This window comes from Bombus fervidus, chromosome 14 (assembly GCF_041682495.2).
Source record: "Bombus fervidus isolate BK054 chromosome 14, iyBomFerv1, whole genome shotgun sequence".
Lineage (NCBI taxonomy): Eukaryota > Metazoa > Arthropoda > Insecta > Hymenoptera > Apidae > Bombus > Bombus fervidus.
In genome coordinates this window covers 5,581,254-5,606,881 of record NC_091530.1, presented here as the reverse complement: position 1 = coordinate 5,606,881, position 25,628 = coordinate 5,581,254, and the positions used below count along the sequence as shown (strand labels likewise).

The window sequence follows — 25,628 nt, the reverse complement described above, 5'->3', positions numbered from 1 at the left end:
TCACGTGGTGTCTGAATAGACTAACTAGTAGCAAGATAAACAGGCTAAGACGAGTAACTGGAGCAGGTTTTTGCCTCTCGCCGAGGCCAGAAAAACGTGAGAATAAATGCAGAATGGAACGTGCTATTTGAAAATTAGATAGAGAATTTATCATAATTGTGCAGTGAGACGATTATGCAATTTAAATTTTTTGATTTTTTAATATGGTATTGCAGATAGATTTGCTTACGAAAACGATAGATCAAATATTCTTTTTATCGAAATGGATTTTAAAATTTGAGAAAATGACACAATTTCACATGTATAGCATTTAACTATCGATAAAAACAAATTTATGATTAATATTTATTTATGGGAATATAATATAATTAATGACTCTGTTACATTTTCATAGCCTTATGTTTCTCTAGCTTTTGCTAGTAATAAAATGGTTTAATGTGATTAATTTCATTTTGCAAGTTGATTAATTAAACAGACGCCGATGATCGATCGATCCTCATATATGATTCGACTATTATACGTATGATACATAGAATGTTGTATTACATAACGATAATTTCAACACCAGTTAGCAAAGCAATAACAATGTTTTCCTCACTCGAAAAAAGTATACCGCGATGTTAGTTTTCTCCGCTTACTATTGCGAAAAGTCTCTGTCTCCGGTTAAGAGTAATTGAGGCTTAGAAAGTGGACGTCTTAGAGAAACTATATGGATCTATGATGTCAACAATAAAACATTCTTCGCTTCTTGCACCTATTTGCATGCAATCTTAAACCAGATGACTTCACGAAAGCATAACGAACTTCGTGCATTCTTCTTCTACCGCGATTCCTCTTTGAACCAAACTATGTGCGTTTCGTTCATGAACCAAGTGTTTATGAAATATAGTGTCTCAGCTACTACTATAAATTCTATTCGTGTACTTAATTCCTCTATACATATACGTATATAAGACTAACAATAATTAAAATTCATATCATTAAAAATTATCGTTATAATAATAGTTGCGATTATGAAATATAACGCAAAGTTATTTCCACGATTCAACGTGTTAGAGTTTCGGTAATGGAATTTCATAAAACGCGTAAAACTTCGCAGTCTACTGATCAAACATAACGCAGGTAATCGGTCAAGCAACTCTGCTTTTACAAATTAAACTCTTCCTCAAAGATTTCATCGATCGCGATCACTGACGTAACGAGATCACGCGCAACGATTGCGGTGCTGTCCGCGGATCGTTGGCCACGGTTTTCCCACAGCTGATGTGGAAAAAAATGTAATCTGGGCGCGGCTTCCTATCTCTCTCTCCTATTAACGATCCACGCGTCCGCGTGTTTGAACTATCTCCAGATATATCGACTGACCAGACAACCGTTCTATAGATCGGCACGATCGTAGATTTCCTTCTGATATCACAAGGAGAAGGCCTTATAAGCGATCGTGTTTCAACGTGCAGTTGGTAGTGAACGGATCGTTTAAAATCGAACGTGGAAACAGTAATGGTCGGTGAAGTTGCGTTCTGTCTATTCATGGGGTTGTGGAAGCGAAGAAGAACGAAGGAGAAAGGTGGCGGATCGAGAGTCACAGTGGTGTAAGCTGGTTTGCTCGTATTTTGCATAGAATGGTTATTTGTGCTCGTTTAAAACGCAAGGATCTCGTTGGACGATGTTGGACGATCGCAGGAAAACACAGATACGATACGTGCATTTTCATCGAGTTTTCGATTTTAATGTTATTTTATGACCGCGAGGGAATATTTTACTTTTAATATTATATTATATTATGTGCAAAAAAAATTGGGAAACGAATGAACTAAGAGCTGCAAATTACATCAAAGCATCAAATATTAGTTAATCTACGATCGATTGGTAAAAATATTTCGAATAGAGGGAAATCTGTTCCAGACACTTATACAATATCCCTTGTTACCTAAAACGCCACAGACTGCAACGATTCCATCCGATTAATTAAACCACCATCCTTCGCTATATTTCATTCGACGATCAACGCAGAAAAACCATTCACTGGTTCTTTTTCCTTTTTTACAACTCCAAGAAGACGTTCACTTTCCACATATATCCATGAGGAAATTCTTTGCTATTACATCTTCGAGCAGCTTAGCCAGGTACATCCACGCGGAATATGCGGCCAGCACACTACCCCTATTATGCCAGTGATTGCATAATCGGCCTGCATGCACGATCAAACGCGTGCATTCACTACAGGACACGGTATAGTCCCGTTATATAACGGGTGCTCCTTCACTTTTACGCCCCGTAGAGTATGGCGTTCCTGGCGTTCAACAGGACAGAAGATTTCTGCCACCTTTCGCTTTCCTTCCGTTTCGCAGAATATTTCTGAACGCTCAGAAGTCATTATCTCTATATTCGGTAATAGCGTTCGGAATAGTCTTTTTTCTTTTTCTCTTCAACGTTCTAACTCATTTCGTCGTCATTGCGAGATCCCTTTTACTTCGTCTTTGCTTTTTAGGTCGGTGGTGCCTACGATGAATCTTTCTGGATGCTTGAGAATCAGATCAAGAGACCGAAGATTAAAATATTAGAACATTGAAATATCGTAACGTCGAAAGATTGAACAATTGAAATGCTTGGGAAACTATAAGATCGGAAGATTAGAAGAATCGAAGATCAGGGAAGTCGAAATGTCAAGGTACAGCCGAAAAAATCTTAAATCCAGCCAAGACACGTATGTATATAACAATCAGGGCATCTATTAGTAACATAATTAGTTTACATAATCCACGCGAAGTCACGACTCTTGCAGATTAAAGTACATAATACGTAATAATATTCGCTTCGTACATTTATCACCGAGCGTTTACTACATGTCACGACTCCTACACAGATTAATCGCGTTTGAAATCCTTGAAGTGCTCCCTAATTTGTTTATGTAATCGGGGTAGTTCATCTTCCGTGTTAATTTGAGAACGTTGTACTTTAAATATTTCAAGAAATACAAATTGCCAATTAATCACTCGAAATATCTTGATAATTAACATTTTTTCTTCTTTTTTTTTTTTTTAACACCTTATATACGATATAGTCTCTGAAACCGCATATCTAGAACGCCAATACATAATTCAAAGGAAACTTCTTTTAAGGAAAGAAGTTCGTTAAAGTCTTTTTCTCGTTTCTACGACCATTTTTATTTTCCAAACAGCAACATACGTGATCTTTGTAAAATTTATAATACATAAATGACAGGCGGACAAAGTGCTTTCAACGACACAAGGCAAATAACAAGACGGTATTAAAGCGCAGAGAAAGTCTGTAATATTTTTAAACGGAACGATCTGTTCCTCTTCCCACGACTTTCGAAACTGGCGTTACTTCCTGATTAATTTCGATATGCTCTCTCACGTTCGAATAGTCTTAGTTAAATGAAATTGTCACTTTGCTAACGAATGTATAAATCGCACGTTCCGGTTGTTTCGCGGTGGAAAAGCGCGCGAGCAATTGCTACACTTTGCTTTTTCATAATTGAGACACTTAGAAGGAGGCTGCAGCATATTCGTGGCAGTAATTTTCTCGAAACTTCAACTAGTAGATTTTATTGCGTCCGTGAAATATCTCGCTGTTGCAGAAAAATTACTTTTTCGTAATTGAGAGACTTTCAAGGAGACTGCAAGACGTTCGAATCACCGATCCAGTCGAAACTTGCAACTGTCGTATTTCGTCATTGTGTTCGTGCAAATATTACACAGTTCGGATAATTTTCAATTACTTTACAAACACCGATATTAATCTGTTTAAAGAGAGACAAAAGTTTTGAATAAAAATATAGTAATATCTTTCGATTTCTATTCTTGCCAATCCCTTTTAGGATCTCCAATTTTCTGTTAATCGATATTTTGATAGACGAGCGATTAGCAACTGCGTGCTAATGACACAAGGATTTGCAATAAAACTAATTTCACGCAACCTTATAAGCCGAAACCCTATAAGCGATATTTTAATGAATCCTATTAATTGGACTTTCTCGATCTGCATTCTAAAAGGTATAATTAAAAGGCGCGACTATTATTTTAAACGACTGTACACGCCATAAAGATGAATACGAAATCGCAAAAGTGTCCTTCTATCTTTTATCTTTTAACGTATACTTCTATCCTTTATTCTTCGTAGAAAGTATACCACCAGTTGATTGCTTTTACTTTCGATCGCACGCGGGATCGTTCGATTTTAGTGAAAGGACGACCTGTAACATAACCGTTTAACTGGATTCTTCTGCGCGAGTTTGTATACTCGTTCCGTACCACGTATCCTACGTTTTTTATGCCAGGATTGCAAGAAACGCAAGCAATTACATGGAATAATTTAACGAGAATCTCTCCGATTTATCTAAGATCTTTCATACACGGGGTGTCCTAGATTGTAATAGTGAAACAACGTTATATTTGTTCTTTCGTATAATGTCATTCAATAAGTTATCGTATTTGTTATCGTAAAGTATTAATCGCCAACACGTTTGCGGACATGTCCCATTTTGTGCTATTAAACGGTACAAGTCGTACGGCAAACATTGCTCAACAAAACATTTACGTATATTATAAGAGAATCAATGTCAAACATGATCTAATACGTAATCAAATATTACGTGATAGCTGATCAATATTTGTACATTGTGTAATGTGCATATAGTGCAACGTGTAATTTAGTGATCTCGGAGTGAAAGGTATATGTTAATGAGAAACATGCCAAGTTGTCAACTGTCACGAAAAGTGAACGATTGGAAAAAAGCTGTAGGAGCATGTACCCGGTCACTTGTTTTCTAAAATGGATCGAGTATAAATGATAGATAATGATAGACATTTCTTTTCTTGTCCTGATATCCTACAGTGTTTATAGCACAAAATAAAAGTACAAAGTAACGTGAAACGATTATACGTTTGTTCGTTTTTTCCATTTCTTCTTTTTCTTTTTCTTGTAGCCTGCTATAAAGAAGTATAGATTGTACATATACTACGAACAATAGCCAATAATAAAAGCATAAAACTGTATATTACGCATACAATTAAATTCTAAATTTTATCTAGATTAAACTATCCGATAGACTAAAGTATAGAAACTGGATTTTCTCAATAAAATCGTCTCCAGAAGTTTCTCATTTCCCCTACTCTTCTTCGTATACTCTAATGACTCCATTATGGATATAAGTTAGTTGTTAAACACGAATGTAAGTTAAATTACTAAAATAATTATTCAACCATTGTGTTTTTCCTCGCCGGTCAACAAGACAGACATGGAAATTTCTCCGAGAATGGTTAACATCCTCCGTCTTCTTATAGAAAGAGAGAAATTTCACCCCAGGGTCATGCAGAAGTCGCACTTTCGATCTTACTGTCGTGAAACTACTTCTTCTCTTCCTGCACCTTAAGATATGAAGTTCGATAGCCGTGCACCGTTGCTTCAATTAACGTCACTAGACTTCCTATCAATTTAAAAGCAACTGTTTGTAAGAAAATAGGCCGGCCAACTTCGACAATTACGTAGGTTGGTTTTGTCATTGAGCTTAGAGTATATCAGAAACCTGGCGTTCTTTAACCCTTGCTTCGTGTCTTCCCACGAGAGAGATTGATTAATTGAACAATGAACCGAACTTTTACATTCCTGCCTGTGAAATTTTATAGATAGATAAAATTTAATTGCGTAATGTATTCAAATTTTATTCGTGAAAGTTTAAACACAGAGATAGCGTCACCATGATTTTATATGTAAATATGTGTGAAATGTGACTAATTTGTAGTAAATAGAATTGTAAGTATAGTAAAAAAGACGAAGAAGATGAAGATAAAACTCTTCTCAAAACAAAATTTAGGTCAAATTCTTGAATTTCTTCGCCCGAGTATATATATACAAGATATATTGAATCTAATCTTTCGAAACATGTTTGTATTTAATTTCAAAATACAAAATAATAACCGGCAACCAGTTTAAGAGAAATCCGTGTCACGGCAGAACATATTAAGAAAATTTCTGCCGTTTAATGATGCCCAAATTTGGGTAAGTATTTCAAGAATGTCATAGTAACCTTAATTAATCGAAATCGCCTTCTTCGTGGATCAAAATATAGTCTAAATACTTTTCAAAAAATCTGTTACTTTTTTTCAAGCAAGGAATGCTGCGATCGAACGAGTTTCTAAACGTATCATTTTCAGAGATGATTTACCTGTTCGATCTTCCTTTATTTTCATTCTGGAAAACGTTTCCTTCTTACTAGAAATTACATTGAGCATATTGCTGGTTAGAGCCTGCTAATCAGCCAGGTTTCTGGAGAAAGTGAGAAACTATGTGGCATCCTTCACCTTCACCTATTGTCCCGTATATTCGCCTTGATCTCACTTCGTGTCCTCGAGAAAGGTGAATCGAATCGTGCTATTTAGCACTACACTTTGATAAACTCTTCGAGGTCTCGGTGAATATTATTGAAATAACAGAAACTTCTCCATGTTGAGTACATACATCATAGGAATAACGAAATGAATAAGAAACAAATTGAGAGAATTCTTCTTTCGTAAAATTAGATGAGAAACGAGCGGAGATAGAAATTACGTATTGTTCGTAATAGGAATTTCGAAACGAAAAAGGTTACGACAATAGGGTGCAATAAAAAGAAATGGAGCAGCGTAATCCTTCGACGAAGGGAGCAAAAGCTGAAAGAACAACAAGTGAAAACGAAAATGACTATCGTAAATGGATTTCCTGCGACTGCTTCTTACCAATGTCGAGGGCAAGGTGAAAATTTTACAAAATTTTAAAATCGCGGATCTACTTTAACTTCTCCTGGCACATATTTTTATTAATTTTATAGAAGAATCATAAAAAATCATATAGAACTACCATAGATCACCATGTGATATGGATCACATAGATCAAAATCGTATAGTTATAAAAAATATACGTCAGAAATTTAAATAAATGTTGGTGTTTCGATGCAGAGAATAAGAACGACCTGCTTGGAATTTGTCTCAATTTTGTGGCAAGGTTTTTCTTAAAACATTAAGAGACTTTGATTGTTGCGAGATCGCGATATAAAAATTTAAATGCCACAGCAGTATGCGCGGTATTAAAATTATTTCAAGTGCGATTGGAATTATCGTGTAAACCAGAATAAATCAACGGTAGACCCTTTCACCGTCGTTTGTCGGAAGGAAGAAACGATGAATTGCCGCGCTCGATGGAGCATTCCGTGCGTGGAAACGGAAGCGTCAAAGACAGCCTATTGGCGAAACTTCCGGTTCTTCTTCCTCTTGGTCTTATGTATCGCGGTCTGTCTAGCGGCAAAAAACTGACTCTCGATTTTACGTATGCTCACGGTCAACCTACAAAAACTCTCCGTAAGAGAAACTATTGGGAAATATAATCGGTGTTTCTTGGATGTCACGCACAGGAGAAATGTCCGTAAACGCTATAATGTCCTAGACTTTATCGCCGAGCTCGTGAAAGTGTTGTTTGGCGGAATGACAGAAAAAGGCAGGGAACGTGTTTAACGAGATTTGTCGTTAACGATATTGAATAATTGACGATGTTACAACGTCGTTGTGCGCGATAAAAAAATCTCATTTTCCTCTTTGTCATTGGAAGATTAAAAACTAGTAATTTCAGCTTACTTCCCTGTGCCACTGAGGAGAACCTGCTTTAACTTCTTTTCTTACATTCCAGATATAGTTTCTGTATCTGAGATAAAACTTTTACATAACGCAACGATACGTTTCTAAAAAAGGAAATTGAAAATTGCATGAAATTTATCTATTTGTCACGTTCCATCGATACTATCGTAATGTCTCTTCGGCCGCGTTAGAGAATTATTAACGTGAAACTTATCGGTGATTAACCGAAGGATGTCTATTAAAGTTTTTATCTTTTAATGGATAAAAATTGTATACGTTAGGAAGTTTACGACGCGACGTATTAAATGTTGGATAGCCGTGACGAACCTTACTTTCGTTTATTAGATGCTAGCTTTCTGCTAGCTTCGCCTCTAATTTCATATTGCTAATTCGATTAGAAATTCTATAGGCAATCTATTATATTACCTTTTTTCTTTTCTTCTTTTTTTCTTTTTTTTTTTCCTTTTTTCGTTTCGTACGGTTTCGTTTTATCTTTGTTCTATCGATGTGAGATTTGAAAGTTCCTAAGCGAGTATCATTTTAATTATTGTAGTTAACATATTGATCTAAAATCCTTTAAACGTGATAATATATATGCAAAGATTTATAATACGTTTCGCTGCGGAAGAAGTAGGAAAATCGTGACACGAGAAGAGGAATTATAACAACGTACGAAAGTAGAACCAAGATGTTCACTATTCACCCACTAACAGAGTGACTTCTGGCCTCTGTTTCTACCTTCACTCGCAAACTCCTATCTGATGTCGGGTCTTCCTATCTTCGTCTTTTGCAATATCAATTTCCTGCGTCGTTTTAGCGGCATCTTCCTCTAATTGGCGGATTTCTCTCGAGAATCGAAGAAACCTTGCACCGAGAACTCGGTAATCGACGTGCTTTGTGTCGGTATCAATGGCCATCGGATATATTTCATGAAATGTATAACTTTCATTTAGATTGACGGTCCATAGAGAATTGCGAAACTTTGGAAAACTTTGGAAAGCGGTGCGCTAGATAAAAATGTAATAAAAATTTCCTGAAAATCGAATTCAATTGAACTATGAAGTGGAAAACTTTTTGTTGGCTGATTATCTTTAGAAGCTGTCAGTTTGTTGACATAAGCTTTCGGAGTAAGTTTTTGGAGATAAAGTACCGCATAGAGTTAGTATTAGGATTATGGAATAATTAATTGTAGCGTAAAAGTGACTGCGATATTATGAGAAGAACGAAGAAATAAGATTCTTTGTGTCCAGCAACGTCGTTGATACGTTGCAAAGATGGAAGATGAGAGGAGACACAGCACAAAAACAGAGAAGGTAAACTCCACAGAGCGTTACTTATTACGCGGAAAACTGAATTTGATGATGAAGAGAAATCTTGGGGCTGGATCATTTCAGAATGATTGCAGAAACGTAATTAACACGACTGTGCGTAATTAAGTACAACGCTTACTTTGAATTTCAAGCCATTATTTTAATCATCATTGTAAAAAGAATTCCTGTTATTGAAACGATAAAAATTTTGAAATATCCTGTGTTATCGAGATATAGTATTAGTATTATTGTTACATATTACGTGGAAATTTAACGCCAAATTTAAGCTACAGAAAAATGAGATTTCGTATGCATCGATCTAATACCTATTAACACACGCTTGGTGTACATCATGAAAATCCGATCAAGTGAGAAAATCCAAGTGAATGTGTTAACCGTGTCGCGGAGGCGTTAAAACGGCATAAGTGAAATCGGAAACGTACAAGGAATCGCGATCGTATAAACAAATACGGAGAAAGAAGCGGCGAACGAACGCGATTCACAGCGTGAACCGTAATATTTCTATATTTATTCGCCGATTTTACTGTCCAACCAATGGAACTTGCTCACGATTATCAAAGATTACACTAGGTTCTCCCAAAAGTTTCATTCGTCTTGTAAGGAAATAATAGACGCGCAACGTTTTTTATTTTATATTATTTTATCGAATTACGTACGATCCATTTCGTTCTGTTGAAACATCGATCTATTATTTCCTTACAAAGCGAAAGAAACTTTTGGGACAACCTAGTACAACGTGCAATAAAGGCACTGGTGGAAATGTTTAACTGTGGCCTGATTACGTCAACCGCGAGAGCAACAGTGCCAAGTAATTTCATCAAATCTGCATACCTATCGCAAATGGCTTCGTTTCACACCGTTCGTACGCGTGCACACAGGCTCTTTGTTCGTGTCGGAGAGATCTCGCATCAGATTTAATTACACGTTGAAACGCGCTACGTGGAAATTTCTTTGCTAAGCGATCCTCGATACGTGTTAGATTGTTCCACCTGAAACGATCGGCTTCGGAAACGTGCAAAGTCTTTTGAAACTTGCTAACTCGATGTGTTGTGCGGTATTACTTATCGCTAGATCTTCCAAATTCATACTTTTTACGATCGTGCGTAAAAATATACAGAATGTAAATAGAAATTTCTTTCATCCTCCAGGGTATCGTAACGAGAACATTATTTCGAATTACTCGTGTATTTTTGCATACTATGTACACCCTGTAAATTTTCGTATCGATTTAAGTTTCCCAGAAGTGTGCGTGAACATCGGAAGCCTGTTTATTACACAGGATGGGTGGATAAAAATCATCCACGATTGCACATTCCGAGAAAATATAGTTTGCGTGTTGCGAGAGATACACCGGCGATATCTCGATTCACGTTCGCACGGTAATTTCTGCTAGAATGATATTCAAATCGTTAAAAGGGTCATTCTTTTCCCGAACGATCTCCACGATTTCTGAATCGAGATACCATACGTATTTGGAAATCCCGATTCTCGAAAGTAATTCTCCCGTGCTTAGTATTGTATTCGATTGATAGAAGCGTTGCACTATCGTGGAAACGGAACATCGATCTCGCCGGTATTACGGAAAACTTTGATCGACTACACGCGATCTTTTCACAGCCGAATGCTTTACGAAGTGTACTTTCCATCGGACGTCTGACATCGGAAGTCTTTGATAAAATATCGTCCCACCCTTCCAAGCTAGAACAAGATATACATTTATTTACTAAAGATAGATTATTGCACGGCAAAACTTTATTTATTTCTACGTAATTTTACTTAATGTCTGAATAGATAGAACCTTTGTCGATGAATTTGTGCTTAAACGCCTATTACATGACTGAAAAGCGATAGATAGCGGAAGAAATCAAGGAACTTCGCTTACATGAATTGCATGAAACCTTCGACAGGTTCATCCTTTGGAAGGAGAGGAATCAATTGTTTTATCTGCAATTTCTTATTAATTAATCTTCACCATCGGTTGTTACTTGCAATTGTCTTCCATCAATCTGATAATTCGTTTTTGTTATTAGAATATCCTTCCAATGACTATGGTCCTATATAGATTAGATAGAGTATATCGTGCATTCGTTTTGTCAAAATTTTCTTTATAAAAATCTCTCGAGTCTCTCTTAAAAGAAACTGAGCGGGTACCTAAATCTCTATCTACCTACACATCTAAGAAAGTCTATGAAAGATACCTCCTTTGTAGTTTCCAATTTAGCAACTGCATCTTACGCTATATTAACATGAAATTTCTTAAGAATATCCCGGAGAAATCATGTATTATCCGATAAAAACATTTTTTTAAATAATACTTCACCAGCAAGAAAAGAAGAAATTAACTAGGTAGCATTTTTCTTACCTGTTGGAACTGAGCCAAGTCGGTCCCTGAGAGAATCACCGGGTCAGCTTCGGCAGCAACGAAACCTTGTATCCTCAGGATCGCGGTGATCCACAGGAAGCACAAAACATTCCTCCGCCTCATTACGTCAACGATCCTCCTTTCTCTTCGATTATCGAGCAGCGTTCACACACGGTTTGCCTTTTTCTAAGAACTTCACCACCGGAACATCGACACCCCACTACGTCTCTTTCTTCTTTCTTCTCCGATATCCGTCGACTTTCAAATTTACTTACAAAATTACAGCAGGCTTATCAAACCAAATAATTTTACACTGCTTCCTCGTTCTATAAACTTCCCTCAAACAAATATCGTGTATATCTTTCCTTTCTTCGTAAGTGCAACGAATCGGTTGTTAATTTACAAATTGAACTATGATTTACAAATTAAACGAAAAAAAAAAGAAAGATAGATATATCTTGGAAATATATTCGGAGAACGAAATCGCTTCGTTGATCAAAACGAAAGCGTTGTTCAAAGGGAAAATAAGGCTCTCGAGTCGTTTTATCGAAAGAAAGAATAGTCGAGCTTTTCTCGTGTTGGCGGAGAAACGAAAACAAGAGGACAATAGCGAAGACGCGTCAGACCTGCTTAGCTGACACAAGTTCACACGTTGACGAGGACGAGTTCGGGACTGTTGGAGATCGGAAAACGTCTGAGAGTTTTACTTCTCCAGTCGGGGAAGAGTTCCTCAGGCATAGACCAGGTGGGAGACGAACAGGTAGGACGGTGAACGTCGGTTCCGAACCCACTTCTGTCTTCTCTTGACGCCTTCCTCGACTGGAACCTGCATTTGTTTTCCATTTTGTTGGGATTTTTGCCAACGATCGATAGAAATCTGTATCCAGTAGGTGCCTGTTGATTTAGAAATCGTTCAGATCAGATTTAGGAATCGTTTCAGATGCAAATTAAAAAAGGTATTATTTTTAGTAGAAGAAAGGAGAAAGGATGTGCAATTACGAAACGTATTATCTTGTATCGAAATTAAAACAATCAGGAAACTTTCTATAATTATTACGTGGAATTGTTAATAATAGTGATTAAGGGGTCATGTATTCTTATCGAGAGAACATTAAAAATATGTAGAACGATAGAACCGGAAAGAGGAAGAAAACATATTTCTTTCAGTCCAAATGTTTATAGAATATACTAGTAGTTAATTTTAATATTTACACATTATCTACTATTCCACGCTATATGATCTTTAAAATTAAAAATTTGTTTTTATAATTAAAATACGATGAATCACGTTGAGTTAGATTTGATTGATAAAGATACCAAGATACGAGGTGTATAATTAAACCAAAACAACATTCGATTCTAATAAAGAAATATGTTTTAATTCATCCGGAGGCATTAACGAGCAGTTTCCTAATTCTAATGGACAAATTAATACTCCAAGAGATACAGAGAAAACATTAAGGAGCAGAAAAAGAAGATTATATAGAAAATAGCACAGATATAATAAGATAACAAGCTGGTTTTTCAATCAAATCAAATCGACGTCTTTTGTCGAGTGAAATGCTTGGAAGAAAGATTACATGAACAGTTTTTGAACAGAAAGGCAAAAGAGGCGAATCGATACGTCGGAAAGTTACTTAACACCATTGAAACGAACGGAAACGCTCGAACGAGCATCAAGTTGTACCAGTTCCGCTCGAACGTTCCGGGGAACGCGCAAAAGCGCATCGTACCGTTTTACAAACAATTTTGGCACTTACTTCCGATAATAAATCGTTTTTAGCTGTCGTTCGGAATGCTCGCGGAAGTACCATGAATGAAATGAACCGGCACGCTGCAACAGATTTCCCAATTTTAAAACGCGCTACTGGAAAGAGAACAACTCTCGTATACTGAAAAAACATTGGAATCTAAGGAATTTTTTTTAGAGAAGATTACAATATTAGAACTAGAAGATTTAATAATAATAATTGAGGAACCTTTTGGGAAAAGGCTCATAAAATAAAATGCTGAAGTTTAGTAAATTGAGTTGAAAATTCTAGTTGTAATTTTTTAATATTAGCTACGTTTGAATTGTTAATTAGAACAGTCCTTAAGGAAACTTTTTATATTTATAAAATATATACAATTTTTATACTAATTCAACTATGAATATTCTTTTTTATCCTGGATCTTTAGACCATTTTGTTTAGGAAGCTTCTCCTTTGAATAAGGAATTTTTTTTAGAGAAGATTACAATATTAGAACTAGAAGATTTAACGAATAATAATTGAGGAACCTTTTGGGAAAAGGCTCATAAAATAAAATGCTGAAGTTTAGTAAATTGAGTTGAAAATTCTAGTTGTAATTTTTTAATATTAGCTACGTTTGAATTGTTAATTAGAACAGTCCTTAAGGAAACTTTTTATATTTATAAAATATATACAATTTTTATACTAATTCAACTATGAATATTCTTTTTTATCCTGGATCTTTAGACCATCTTTTTTAGGAAGCTTCTCGTTTGATACATTGATGAAACAGAAGAGAAGAAGTTACTCAAATTTTATGAGAAAATCTCAAGAAATCTTTCTTCCAAATAAAACTATTTTTCTATCGTTTTATGTAAATTGGAAATTTCAAAATATCTATCTTATTATATCTGGAAGAAACGTGTACCTAAATGTTGGCATAGCATTGTGGAATGATTAACTTTGTTTCGAAACCAAATAAAAGAACTGACAAATCAAATTTGCACATCGATCAAATAGAATCAGATACCTCTTTTCCGGTTAGTTTTTACTACGTAAGTAGTTAGCCGGTAAAATATTTTTCAAATGGCTCGAGGCAACGAAAACGCGAACACCATTCGTCCTTTCTCCGCTCACCATCGAAAACGAGTTTCAATCTGCTTATCTGTTTCCTGTAAGATTGTTGCAAAATTGTTACAAGAAGGATTCACTGAAAACAATTAATCTAGCTTAGAAAATATTACATACCAATCGCTAGTAGAAATAGAATTTGCAAATAATCTGTTTTATGTATTTTTATATGATCGTAGAATATTTTTAAGACGTTAATAAAGAAGATAACCATCAGCAAAGAAATGATAAACTGAATTAAAAGAATAATAAAAACTATAAATAAAATAAAAAAAAGTACACGTTTTTCTGACTAAAGATTGCTATAATACATGTTATCGATTGGTTATTATTATAAGACTGATCACTGTCGTGACGTAAGATTCGAGAATTGAGCGAAAGTTTCGATCGCTTCCTGTTAAACACCTCCTTAAACATTTACCAAATTTCTTTATGGTTTCGCTAAAAATTACATAAGAATCTCGTTTAATAATTTACCAAAAACATTTTTGTATTGTAAAAGCAACGAATGCATTCTTTTTAAAATTCATACGATTAGTATTTAATATACAAGAGAAGGACAAAATTTAATCGAAAATAAATTATATCAATTGTACTAACGATAAATTTCAAGTGTTATATACCGATTATATAAGAAAAGGTATAGGTACTGCAAAATAAATGATGGATGTTTCGTGCTACCTATGCACAAAAAATGTTTCGGTATCCTTTCTCTAAATTACTTCACCATAAAACTTACGATTAGCTATATTATAGAAATAAAACATTATTTGTTCAAGACTTTAATTAATCCTTGCATCATCTATCCGCGATCCATTTCTTACCTTTTAAGGAACATGAGCGGGTTCAGACTACCACAATGCTCGAGACGTATGCTCTTCCTTGTATGATGCCCGAACCGAACTTTCTTCCTTCGCACGGCTATAGTACACTATCGTCCAGAAGTACAATGCTATCATTTGCTTCGTTTCGCTCAAAATTGTTTAATATCTATGACAAATGAATTTATAAAAAAGTTTTCTATGATTTAATCCTTTAAAGATAACTTTTAAGAAGCATCTATATCCTAACTTCTAGTTTCTTCATTTCAAAAAAGGAATTTTCATTCTTTTACAATATGACTGTTAAGAGTAAGTTAGCTTGAAATTCTAATTTTTTAATTTCAAGAGAAAATTTTTCTGGGGCTTCATTTTTTCTACATTGTCAATTTGAAGACACCTTGTTCAAGTACCTTTTTTGAGACATAAAGTATTGAAATAGAAATATAAGAGAATTCTAAAAGTAACTAAAAGACACTGTTTCTCGCAAACTTAAGTGATACATCGTACTAGTAAACTGGTAATATTGCTAGAATTGCAGGCGTGACCCTAAACTTATGGACGATAGTGTATAACCATTACTTTCTTCGTCGTGCAGAACATCCAAGCAACCGTTTGTTCCCAATTCGATCGATGAAGTAAAGCACCTCTTATATTCTTCTAAAGTTGTTCCTATTAGGCAAAAAAATTACAATTGTCGAGTAATATAAAAAGAATCAATCATCGGTTCAAAGAATAAGAAATCAAATTCAGGTGATACTACATAGAAGGAGTTACCTACAATACTTTACATTATAATCGCAATTTTTCATTCTTTCGCGTCTCTATACATACAATAATCCTCAAGAAAAACAAACCTTCTCTTTTTAATGTACTTCTAGCAAACGGAAGTAAATTTAATGATATTTATTTGGCGAACGTTTCTCATCGTAAAATATCGGTATATTATTATGAAATTGCACCCGGAAAGCTGTCGTTTTTCTCCTCAAATATCAGAGTACACACTTTCGTCGATCAACGCGTTTTATAGATAGATTGTAATACTCTTTGAAAGATGTATCTTTGTGATGAAATAAAAAGAAGACAGGTACACCTGTGTATCGTGATTTGCTGTTGAAATTCCTCGATCGAAAAGCAGCAATACAAAGATCAAGAGAACCGTATTACATAAGGGAACGCAATATTCGTACTGTTTATCAGACACGAGACATCTCGGAAGAGCGAGACGGTCCGTGGAAAAAAAGTATTGTGTGGACGGATATATCGCGGATGGGAAAAGACGCTTTCCTTTATGCCCGTGAATCTCATTAAAAAGCGTTTCACCTGTACGAAGGGGAGAGGAAGTGAATTTTAACGAAAATATTCTCGTAGTTTCGATTCTTCGCCGCAGGAGGAACCTTGTTACCTCTTTATACAGTTATTAGAGTAACGTTGTATTGTTTGAGGCTCATACCGAATCTCAAGTACTATAATTGGTTACATGATATAATTTTGTCTTTAGGATTATGTAAAACAATATTGAAATATTACAATTTTGTTTATGATAATCATCTTTCCGTGTGAGTCAAATTCTTAATCAAGTTCCATGTTATTTCGGGTGACGCTGATAATATAATTTAAGAATTTGTCGTAGAACGTAAATTTCAGGTCATATTAAATTTCAATAATGTTTCCTAATGACTTATTCAATTTTGTTGTCGGTTCCAAGTACTTTAATATGGACTTTGCATGTATTATAAAAGTGTTTCACTAATAAAAAAGAAATGCTAAATTTTAATAAATCGTACAGTTAAAATATTATTCATATTGCTTACATTTCTGTCGAATCAGGTTCCGATTGTCACAGACGTCTTATGAATTAAATCATCGCAGGAAACCGGAAAATGGAAGTCACAGTACCTTAGATTTCGTAAGACCAAGCAATGTTAAATGTAGGTGGAAGGTTTCCAACTGGACGTAGCTAGTTCGCAAGAAAACAGTGTAACATAATTTACCTTAAACAATACAATTTTGCCTGTCGTGCCGCCTGCTTAATTTTCCCCTTGTCTTACAGGCTAATTGTCCAGATAATTTTATGTCCTCGTATTCGTAGTGTAATTGTAATAATATCTCGATGCACCATGAAATTTACATAAATTACAAGTTAGGAAAATTATAAATAAACATAAAAAATATATACGAAAAATACATAAGTATGCTTATCATAAATTTCTCCTTCTTGTAGATATTTCCTATGCTACTGCGATATTTTTACATAAAATTGTTCCAAACTGTTATAAGGCTATTACTAATATATGCATATAGTATAAGTACTATTATTCATTTTTATCTTTCCTTGCCTTTCAAACATAATTGTTATAATTATTTCACTCTACTGTATAATTTCTCGTTTACAACGTTTCTCACTTTTCTATAATACTTTACGTGTATCTTCGACATCGGAAGCTGCTACTTCTCATCCGTAACTTAATAACCGCCATTACGGGACCGTCAAGACGCAACAATACTTTATTGATTATCCTCCTTCACCAATTGCTCCCCAGAATTGCTTTTTGTCCTATAATAATTAAACGTGTACACGTGTGCGCTTTCACCCGTTATTTACAACTAATAACGGAAGCATGTACGTAACGTAAGTTCATAGACTACTTCCTCTGGCATTCTTCCTCCTCTTGCGAATTCTATGAACATCACGAGATATCTAAAACAATCCCTCTTGACACAAAAATTAATTTTAGGAGATAATATACTGTAACTTGGCAATAAATAAAATAATAAATTAATGATAGCAAATTTTTCAAACCACTAACAATTTTAAACAGATAGAAATCGTTCTTATATTTTGTTTCTTTTAGAAAGTATCAAATGTTTTAAATAGATTCAACGTATCACTTCCGTTGAAGCTTCTATTACAGATTCCGTCAGAACTACAAAACATACAGATGCTAATCATTGCTTTGTTTTATTCAACGTAGATAAATCATTTGATCATATCGAACAGTGAAAGTGATATTTAAACATTTGAATGGAGATAGAAATCTTCGAGGCTTTCACGACCTGGATATACAATCGATACCAAAAGGACAAGGACTGCACCCGGAAGCTTCTGCAAAATAACAATGCAGAGTAGGAAAGTTATCGATATAATTAAAAGTTATATGATAATTTCATGATACTAGATATCAAAATACTAATAAAGAGCATCAAAATTCACGGTTATTGCATAATGTCAAGGTGATTTTCAACAAGCACAATGACAGTTCATTGTAATTTGACAAACATGATGACAGCCTGATTGTCAGTGTATTATGCAGAAATTATGTGATGCAGTTTATTCCCAAGGTTTGGAAGCCTGGGACAAATGCAAAAATTGTTCGTGAAACCACAATGAACTAGAGACTCTTTCGTGAAGTCGTTTCGTAATAAACCGCGCATCTCTCTATTCTTCAAGTTTTCTATACTCAGCTTTTGACAGAATCTTCGATCTTCTTTCGATGAAAAATCTGTGTGAAAAGATTTTCAATTTAAAACCATAATTTATAATATTCCAGGCTCATTGAAAATATAAGTAATAAAGTTATTTAAGATTCAAATATGATGCAAGTGTCTTCTAGAATTTCTTAATATACTTTACCTTACCTCGTTCTTTTTAATAAACTATGAACATGAAAAATATAACTCTAGCGCTATTTATAGCGCTAACTTATTCTATTTGCAAAATAATATGTGATACTAAAGAAAGCACTCCTCTTCCAACATTGATCAAGTTAAATTTTTAAATGGCGGTAATTATTTCAATTTCACTCTATATCATCTTCGGTATCATTTACTTCGGTGCACTTCGGTTATCTTCGGTATATTTCGGTACATTTCTTACCGCCAAACATGATACCTATATCAAGAGAATATATTCAAAAAATATGCACAATATAAGACAAATAGCAGAATTGTAAAAGAAGAAGAAGAATCAAATGATGTTTATGAATTTAAGAGAGGAAGCAAGTGCGATGGAATCAAACGCAACTCATTGTTTCATAGCCTAATCATGTGTTCTACGATCAGTGAATCACATTGTTTGAAATTTTTGATAATACGATTGCATTCAATAATGTATGTAATAAGATAATGTTTCTTTATAATAATTTCTGTTACATTCGATCACCTTCTTCTATATAAACACTGACTATGTCTGTATCTCATCCCTGCCACTAGTCTACTACGGCGAATATCCAATGTCACGTCTGTTATGTATCTCCGAATTCATGTAGTATGAATGTACATGCATTTTACACACAGAATGTTATATGTACTGAAATGATAAGGTCGCGTATGACACGAAAATGGTAATAGGACTCATATGGTAAATCACACTTTCATAAATTAATTTCACAAGTTATTCGCCAGATGGCAGGTAGTAGGACGCGAAAGTTTACGATGTATCGATTGTCGATGTTCATTTCAATGTCTTTATCGAAAAGGAACGAGTTGCGCAAATTATCAGTAATTTTAATCGCTATACATATTTAATCCTTCAAAGCATGAATCGTTTATCTGAATTCTGCGTGGCCGCACGGTGAACTCATCGATTAATCGTGTAATTCGTGACGCGAAACCGCTCCCGTTTGACATTACGCTCGAGATGATTCGATAGTATCGAGGTTTTTTGGCAGGTCGAAAGAAAGATGTCCCTCGATGGTAGATTAGAATGTTATTAGTCATTCGGTGTCGTGTTTGTAAGTAAATATCAGCTGGATGCGTAGAGAAGAACGCAACGTAATTCCGTGACAGCGCGTAACGGACGTAACTGTCGAATATAGATCGATTAAAGAAACAACGTCGAAAATGGGCCTTTTCCAGAATTCCTCGCCTTTCGACGCTGACGTTGGTGAGTGGCAGACTTCTCCCTAGCCTTAATTCACTTATAACACGATTGTTCTTGCATCAGGCTACTTTAACCCCAGCAAACAAATTTTGAATCCTATGACAGCTCGTATCTATTGTTTCTCTATGCATACGTTGTATCTGGTTTTTCATTTTTTTCTTTTTTACGCAACGTCAAAATTCCACGTTTGATGGATGCATTAAGCGGTTGTTGACATTTGACCTCTAATTAAGACATCAGATTTTGCGAATTACTTCAGCCTCGCTTTTGTATCGCTTCGACCGATTACTCCCGTCACGTCTACGAAAATGCTCGTTCATTCTGATAGAAGCATAAATCGCGTAGAGAAATATTCGAGACGTTCAAATCGTAGGAATTTCCTGAATGCTAACTGTTCTTTTTGGAATTCATACACTGACAGAGCCAGATTTCTCTTTAATTTGCAACGCGAAACGAGCCTGATACGAGCTCACACCTTTTATTATTTATTCAATTTGTTAGGAAGTTGTGTTTGGTACAAACATGTATATGAGATTGATACTCCATGATGTTCATATGTTTGAGGAAATCATTGAACAAAAAGAATAAAGTTATCATGTATATATATTGCCTAATTTAAATATTTAATAGTACTTTTTATTAGGAAATTAGTGATTGAAATGGAATAAAGCATATTGATGCTACTATTTCCCTTATCATATCTTATGCCTTTCTTATAATTTTTTTTATAATAGAAAAGGCAACCAGTGAGAAGAATATGTCTATAGAATGGGGAAGTATGTTGGATATTTGTGATAAAGTAGGAACTTCTACCCAAAATGCAAAGGAATGTTTACGGTCGATTGTTAAAAGACTATATTCTCCAGACCCACACATTGTTATGCAAGCATTAACAGTCAGTATATCCTTCAAAATGTAACTTTAAACCATTCTGTAATTGATATTCATTGAATGTGGATTTAGTTGTTAGATGTATGTGTCATCAATTGTGGAAAAACATTTCATCTGGAAATTGCATCAAGAGAATTTGAAAATGACCTGAGGAAGCTTGTTAATCATTCTGAACCAAAGATTGCTGAAAAAATGAAGGTACTTTTAAAGAAATGGGCAGAAAATGATTTCAAAACTGATCCTCAGTTAAATTTAATTCCAAGTTTATACAATAAACTTAAAAATGAAGGACATGATTTTACTTCTACATCAGATACGGTAAGTTTCCTTCCATCTGAATTCACATATAAGATTCTTATTTATTGCGAAACATATATGGTTGAATGTAGTCTTTTATTTAAATACTAATAAGATAAGACTATCATTTATTGACGTTCTGCTGTGTTTTTCCTGCAATCATTCATCAAGAGAATAATTATTCCATTGAACCACATGGAATTATTTATATAGATTGATAGACTATTTTGTATAAATCAAATAACTATAACCACGAATAATTGTTGTATTCAGTATATCCATTTTCTTTTTTTTTTTTTTTTAGCCTAAACGTATAAATGTATTAAGTAAAGATCCAAATGTAGTAACAAATTCACAAGAAGAGGAAGACATTGCAAAAGGTACCTTCAAATTTTTAAAGAATATTTAATATCATATCTCCTAAAACTGTAAAATTAAATTAATTACTTTCCATTCTAGCCATAGAGCTTTCTCTTAAGGAAAGTAAAGCTCATAGTCAAGCATCCTCTTCACATAGCTCACCAGCATCTAATAAATACACCAGTTTATACCCTAATGTAAGTTCTGCACTTGGTGCCTCCAGCAACTCCGAAGGCAGGAAGGTCCGTGCTCTGTATGATTTTGAGGCAGCAGAAGATAATGAATTAACATTTTTTGCAGGAGAAATAAGTATGATTTGTGTCTCAAACAGTTATATTTTAATTACAGCTAAAAAGATGTGACTATAATAAACTTATTGTGTAATAATAAAATTATTGTTATCAACTGAATTTTAGTTAACATATTGGACGATTCTGATCCAAACTGGTGGAAAGGCAGTAACCAAAATGGAGAAGGACTATTTCCCTCTAACTTTGTTACTGCAGATTTGTCTATGGAGCCTGAACAGTTTACAAGTAAGATATGAAATATTAAATTATTCATGTTTAGTTAAAAATGAGTACTATATATAAATTCACATATAGAATTAGAACACAGTAACAAGAAAATGGTTCAGTTTGCTGAAGAGGTAGAAGTAAAAACGGTAAAGAGAGAACCAGAAGTGGTTGAAGTTGAAATAGATGAAAGAAAAATGGACAGACTTTTACATTTATTACATGAAGCTGATCCTCAATGTGATAATTCGGATCCACAAGAAATGCTTGATTTGGAAGGTATTGTATTTGTATCTTATATTGTACTATAGGATTTATTTATTCAGAAATATTAGAAATTAGGATTTCCAATGATTTCTATCCTATATGATAAGTTTATTGATAGATGGATTTATTTACAATGGATTAAACAGAAAACAATGGTTATTTAACGTGAACTACATATAGTAATGTGCTATAACTAAGATAACTCTCTCTCGACTCAACTCTCAACTCCTCACAACTCGACTCTCAGTTAACGACTGCCGATTAATTCGTCTTTCTCTCTTAAGCATCCTTTTGTCTTTCCTCATACCCTCTCCACGTACGTGTTCCATAAACGTCCGCGATCATGATCACGTACGCCTTCCTCCGCGTAACTATTCGACTGAAGGACTGAAGACACATTGATGGGCTACTTGGCCCATTAAAGTTTCTCGACTCTTTCGGCCTGTCGACACTTAGGCTTTCTCGCAACATTGTTTATAGTTCACCCGATATTTCTTGGGCAATCTGTCCACGATATTACAATGCATTATTTTATATCATTACTTATATTGACTATTAATTTTATAACAATTTTAGAACAAGTTACTGCTATGGGACCGTTGATAGATGCAGCTTTAGAAAAAGTAGACAGGAGGCATGCACAGCTAACTCAGTTAAGTTCTGATCTGGTGGATGCTCTTAACTTGTATCATACATTGATGCGAGAACCACCACCTCCTACACCATCAAATTATACCCTACCTAAGATGCCACCTCACATAAACCCTTATCAGTTTCAAAATCAGGGACCACCACCTCCACATGTAAGAATTTAATATATATTTAAATTTCGTTTCAATAAATGATATTCCTATTTAAGTTAAAATGAGATTTTTGAATTTCTTAGATATTTAATGGAGTTCCTCCACCTCATCAAACTTCCTTTCCTGTTGGAGGTGGTCCACCTGGGCCATATAATGCGACTATGCCACCTAACGAATATATGGGTCCTGCAAGCATGCCAAACATGACATTACCACAACATTTTCACGTGCAACCAGCGGGTTCGCATCAGCACCCACCAGGAGGACATCCTCATGGACCACCTGTGCCAGAGCAAAGCAACGTACCTTACTCACATCAAGGGTATGTGTTGATATACACGTGATATAAGATATTTGAAAATTCCGCTTATGATATATTTATTCAGAGGTAATATGTATAGTACATGTAAATAGTTTAATAATATAGGTCTTTAATAGCTTTATAAAGAAGAGATTAATACAATATTTAATCCTTTTTGTGACTAAAAATTACTTCTTTCTATTAATGTAATATGAGAAAGTCACGTTAGTTTATGATTGTTATAAACCGGTCATTTAAGGGATTAATGAAAACATACGTTAAAAAGAAAGAGTTGATAAAGAAGCATTTAATGATATACAACAGATATCCACCTCAAACTGGTACTATGCCAGGACCATATGGTCCACCAGGACCAACAGGACATCCGGTAAGCCAACAACCTCAATATGCTCCACCAAATGGGCAACACATGATGTAAAGGGATGCTACATGTTTCAAATTCATCCTGTACTGTAACTCAAGCTATACAATATCACTATATTATAATTATTTAAATAAACATACCCGAAGTAGCCAAAGATACTGGGTTTTTGATGGAAGTTTTGCATTCGAAACTTACCGTGTAAGCTTATTACAGGCACATACACGACGAAATAACTAAAAAATGCATTAAGCGAAATGCGAATTATTTTATTAACGTTTGATTACCGTTATGGTATATATTCTTTTCAAAAAGCGTTGGTGTCAGTCATTGATTCAGTTTCAATTAACACATTCCTTTGATTCGTTAGCGACTGCTATTTCGTTTCGCATTTCAACTGTAACGACCTCGTTACATTCAAAGTGTTAAAGTGAAAAATAATGCGCGGAAAAGTAAAAAAAAAAAAAAGAAAAAGATACTGAAATATAAAATCATCGATTTATAAATATTGATATATTGTTTTTAATCATACGTCGAAATTATATCGCGTAACAATTTTATTATACTTATTTATAATATGTTGTATAAAGTTTATCGTATCTTTGTAATAAGTTCTGAAGAAAACTGCACCGCCGTTTAACGTATAATTACGCTAGTACACAAAAACTGTACACGACAAAATGGTGGAGACTGTAATCGAAAGAACTACCGTATTTTATAGTTTTTTACTATCATTCATTATTAACAACTATAAAAGATCTTTGAAATACGATTGTTAAGATATGAAAATTCTTTTCTTAAATAAAAAAGAAAGAAATAAAGAAAGAAAAAGAAAGAGGTAAAAGATCATAGTAGCTTTGAAAGCAGGTCGAATTAAATATTGTCGAGGTACATATAAATTTAAGAACAATTATCACGACAAGACGTTTGAACTTGGTCTAGTCTGTCCACTGTGTATAATAAAACATATTTCCTATTAATCGCTTATCGAGAAATCTGCGAGGAACTTTTTATGAATTGTTAATGCATAATACTCGCATATAGTTGCGTTCATACCGTCGTAAAAGCGACCCTGTCTGTGTTAAAGAAAAAAACGAAAAATAAGAAAAACATACGGAAAAAGACGACTGTATTCTTTTAAACTAACATTAAAATAGGATTTAAAGGTTTAAAATTAGAATAATGTGATTCTCAAGGATTTCTTTAATAGGCCTTTATTTTTAAGATATTTATAAGTGAAGTTTATATTTCAAAGTTAAAACATGATATTAGTACCAATTTATAGGCCAAGAGAAAGTTTTAGTAGGTCAGTGAGTGAATCACTGTTAGACTGTAATTTCAGATTTGTTGAAGTACAAAAACGAGCAAGGAAAGTAATAAACCCGATAGATTATGAAAATTACTTTTTGCATATATGAAACATACAATAAAAAAGATACTTCATTCATATGAATTTCTTACATTACATTAAGTCTAATAGTAAAATGTATATAATCCTGTATTTGAAATCTATATACTAATTATCACTCTTATTTGATTTGAAATAGCTTATATTTCTTATGAACTAATTAAAATAGTTAAATTGAAGTGTTTCTTTTTTTTATGTATATTATACTTTCAATTTAACTTCTCTTTATGCAAGTTACTTTGTTCTAATTTTTTAGTAATTAATAAGCAATAAATATCTACATACACACATCTAAAAATAGATTGTTAATAAGTTTGAAGGAATTTAATTCAAAGCTGGAAACAATCTCAAATTTAATATAACTTAAAGGGGTTGCTTTGTAACTCGAATTGAAAATTAAACGTATGTAAAGAATTTCTTCTAACGAAAATATTGTAAAGTACATCATTGTAAAGTATGACATCTTTCCATCTAATGAACATTGTAATAAGCATATATATAAACATTCTTATAAAATGT

At 34.2% G+C, this 25,628-nt stretch overlaps 2 protein-coding genes across 7 annotated transcripts in view; one reads left to right on the top strand and one right to left on the bottom strand.

The window, feature by feature from the left end:
* Positions 1-19,267, bottom strand: part of LOC139994468 (uncharacterized) — a 29,333-nt gene extending 10,066 nt beyond the window's left edge. Inside the window, exons 1-8 of one of the 6 annotated variants that reach the window (XM_072017135.1) lie at positions 19,166-19,267; positions 16,998-18,895; positions 16,818-16,902; positions 15,586-15,675; positions 15,010-15,116; positions 14,085-14,226; positions 11,951-12,218; positions 11,325-11,693 (exon numbers count right to left, since the gene is read on the bottom strand). In XM_072017135.1, the coding sequence (XP_071873236.1) occupies positions 11,325-11,447 (123 nt within the window). In that variant the 5' untranslated portion in view covers positions 11,448-11,693; positions 11,951-12,218; positions 14,085-14,226; ... (3 more) ...; positions 16,998-18,895; positions 19,166-19,267. Of the gene's footprint in view, positions 1-11,324; positions 12,219-14,084; positions 14,227-15,009; positions 15,176-15,585; positions 15,676-16,817; positions 16,903-16,997; positions 18,896-19,165 lie in introns of all 6 variants that reach the window. The other 5 variants (XM_072017131.1, XM_072017133.1, XM_072017132.1 and 2 more) reach the window with 5 other exon arrangements.
* Positions 19,268-19,464: 197 nt separating this feature from the next.
* Stam (signal transducing adaptor molecule) lies at positions 19,465-23,858 on the top strand. Its single transcript, XM_072017138.1, has 10 exons — positions 19,465-19,888; positions 20,620-20,780; positions 20,849-21,094; positions 21,378-21,453; positions 21,533-21,742; positions 21,850-21,969; positions 22,039-22,227; positions 22,792-23,018; positions 23,102-23,340; positions 23,644-23,858. Exons 1-10 carry the CDS (start codon positions 19,846-19,848, stop codon positions 23,756-23,758), a joined length of 1,626 nt encoding a protein of 541 aa, XP_071873239.1. The 5' UTR covers positions 19,465-19,845; the 3' UTR covers positions 23,759-23,858.
* The last annotated feature ends 1,770 nt before the right edge of the window (positions 23,859-25,628 follow it).

Coding starts and splice junctions, on each gene's coding strand:
- Stam (XM_072017138.1), top strand. CDS start 19,846: ATGGGCCTTTTCCAGAATTCCTCGCCTTTCGACGCTGACGTTG. Junction 21,095..21,377: donor TTACTTCTACATCAGATACG/GTAAGTTTCCTT, acceptor TTTTTTTTTTAG/CCTAAACGTATAAATGTATT. Junction 22,228..22,791: donor AGAAATGCTTGATTTGGAAG/GTATTGTATTTG, acceptor TAACAATTTTAG/AACAAGTTACTGCTATGGGA.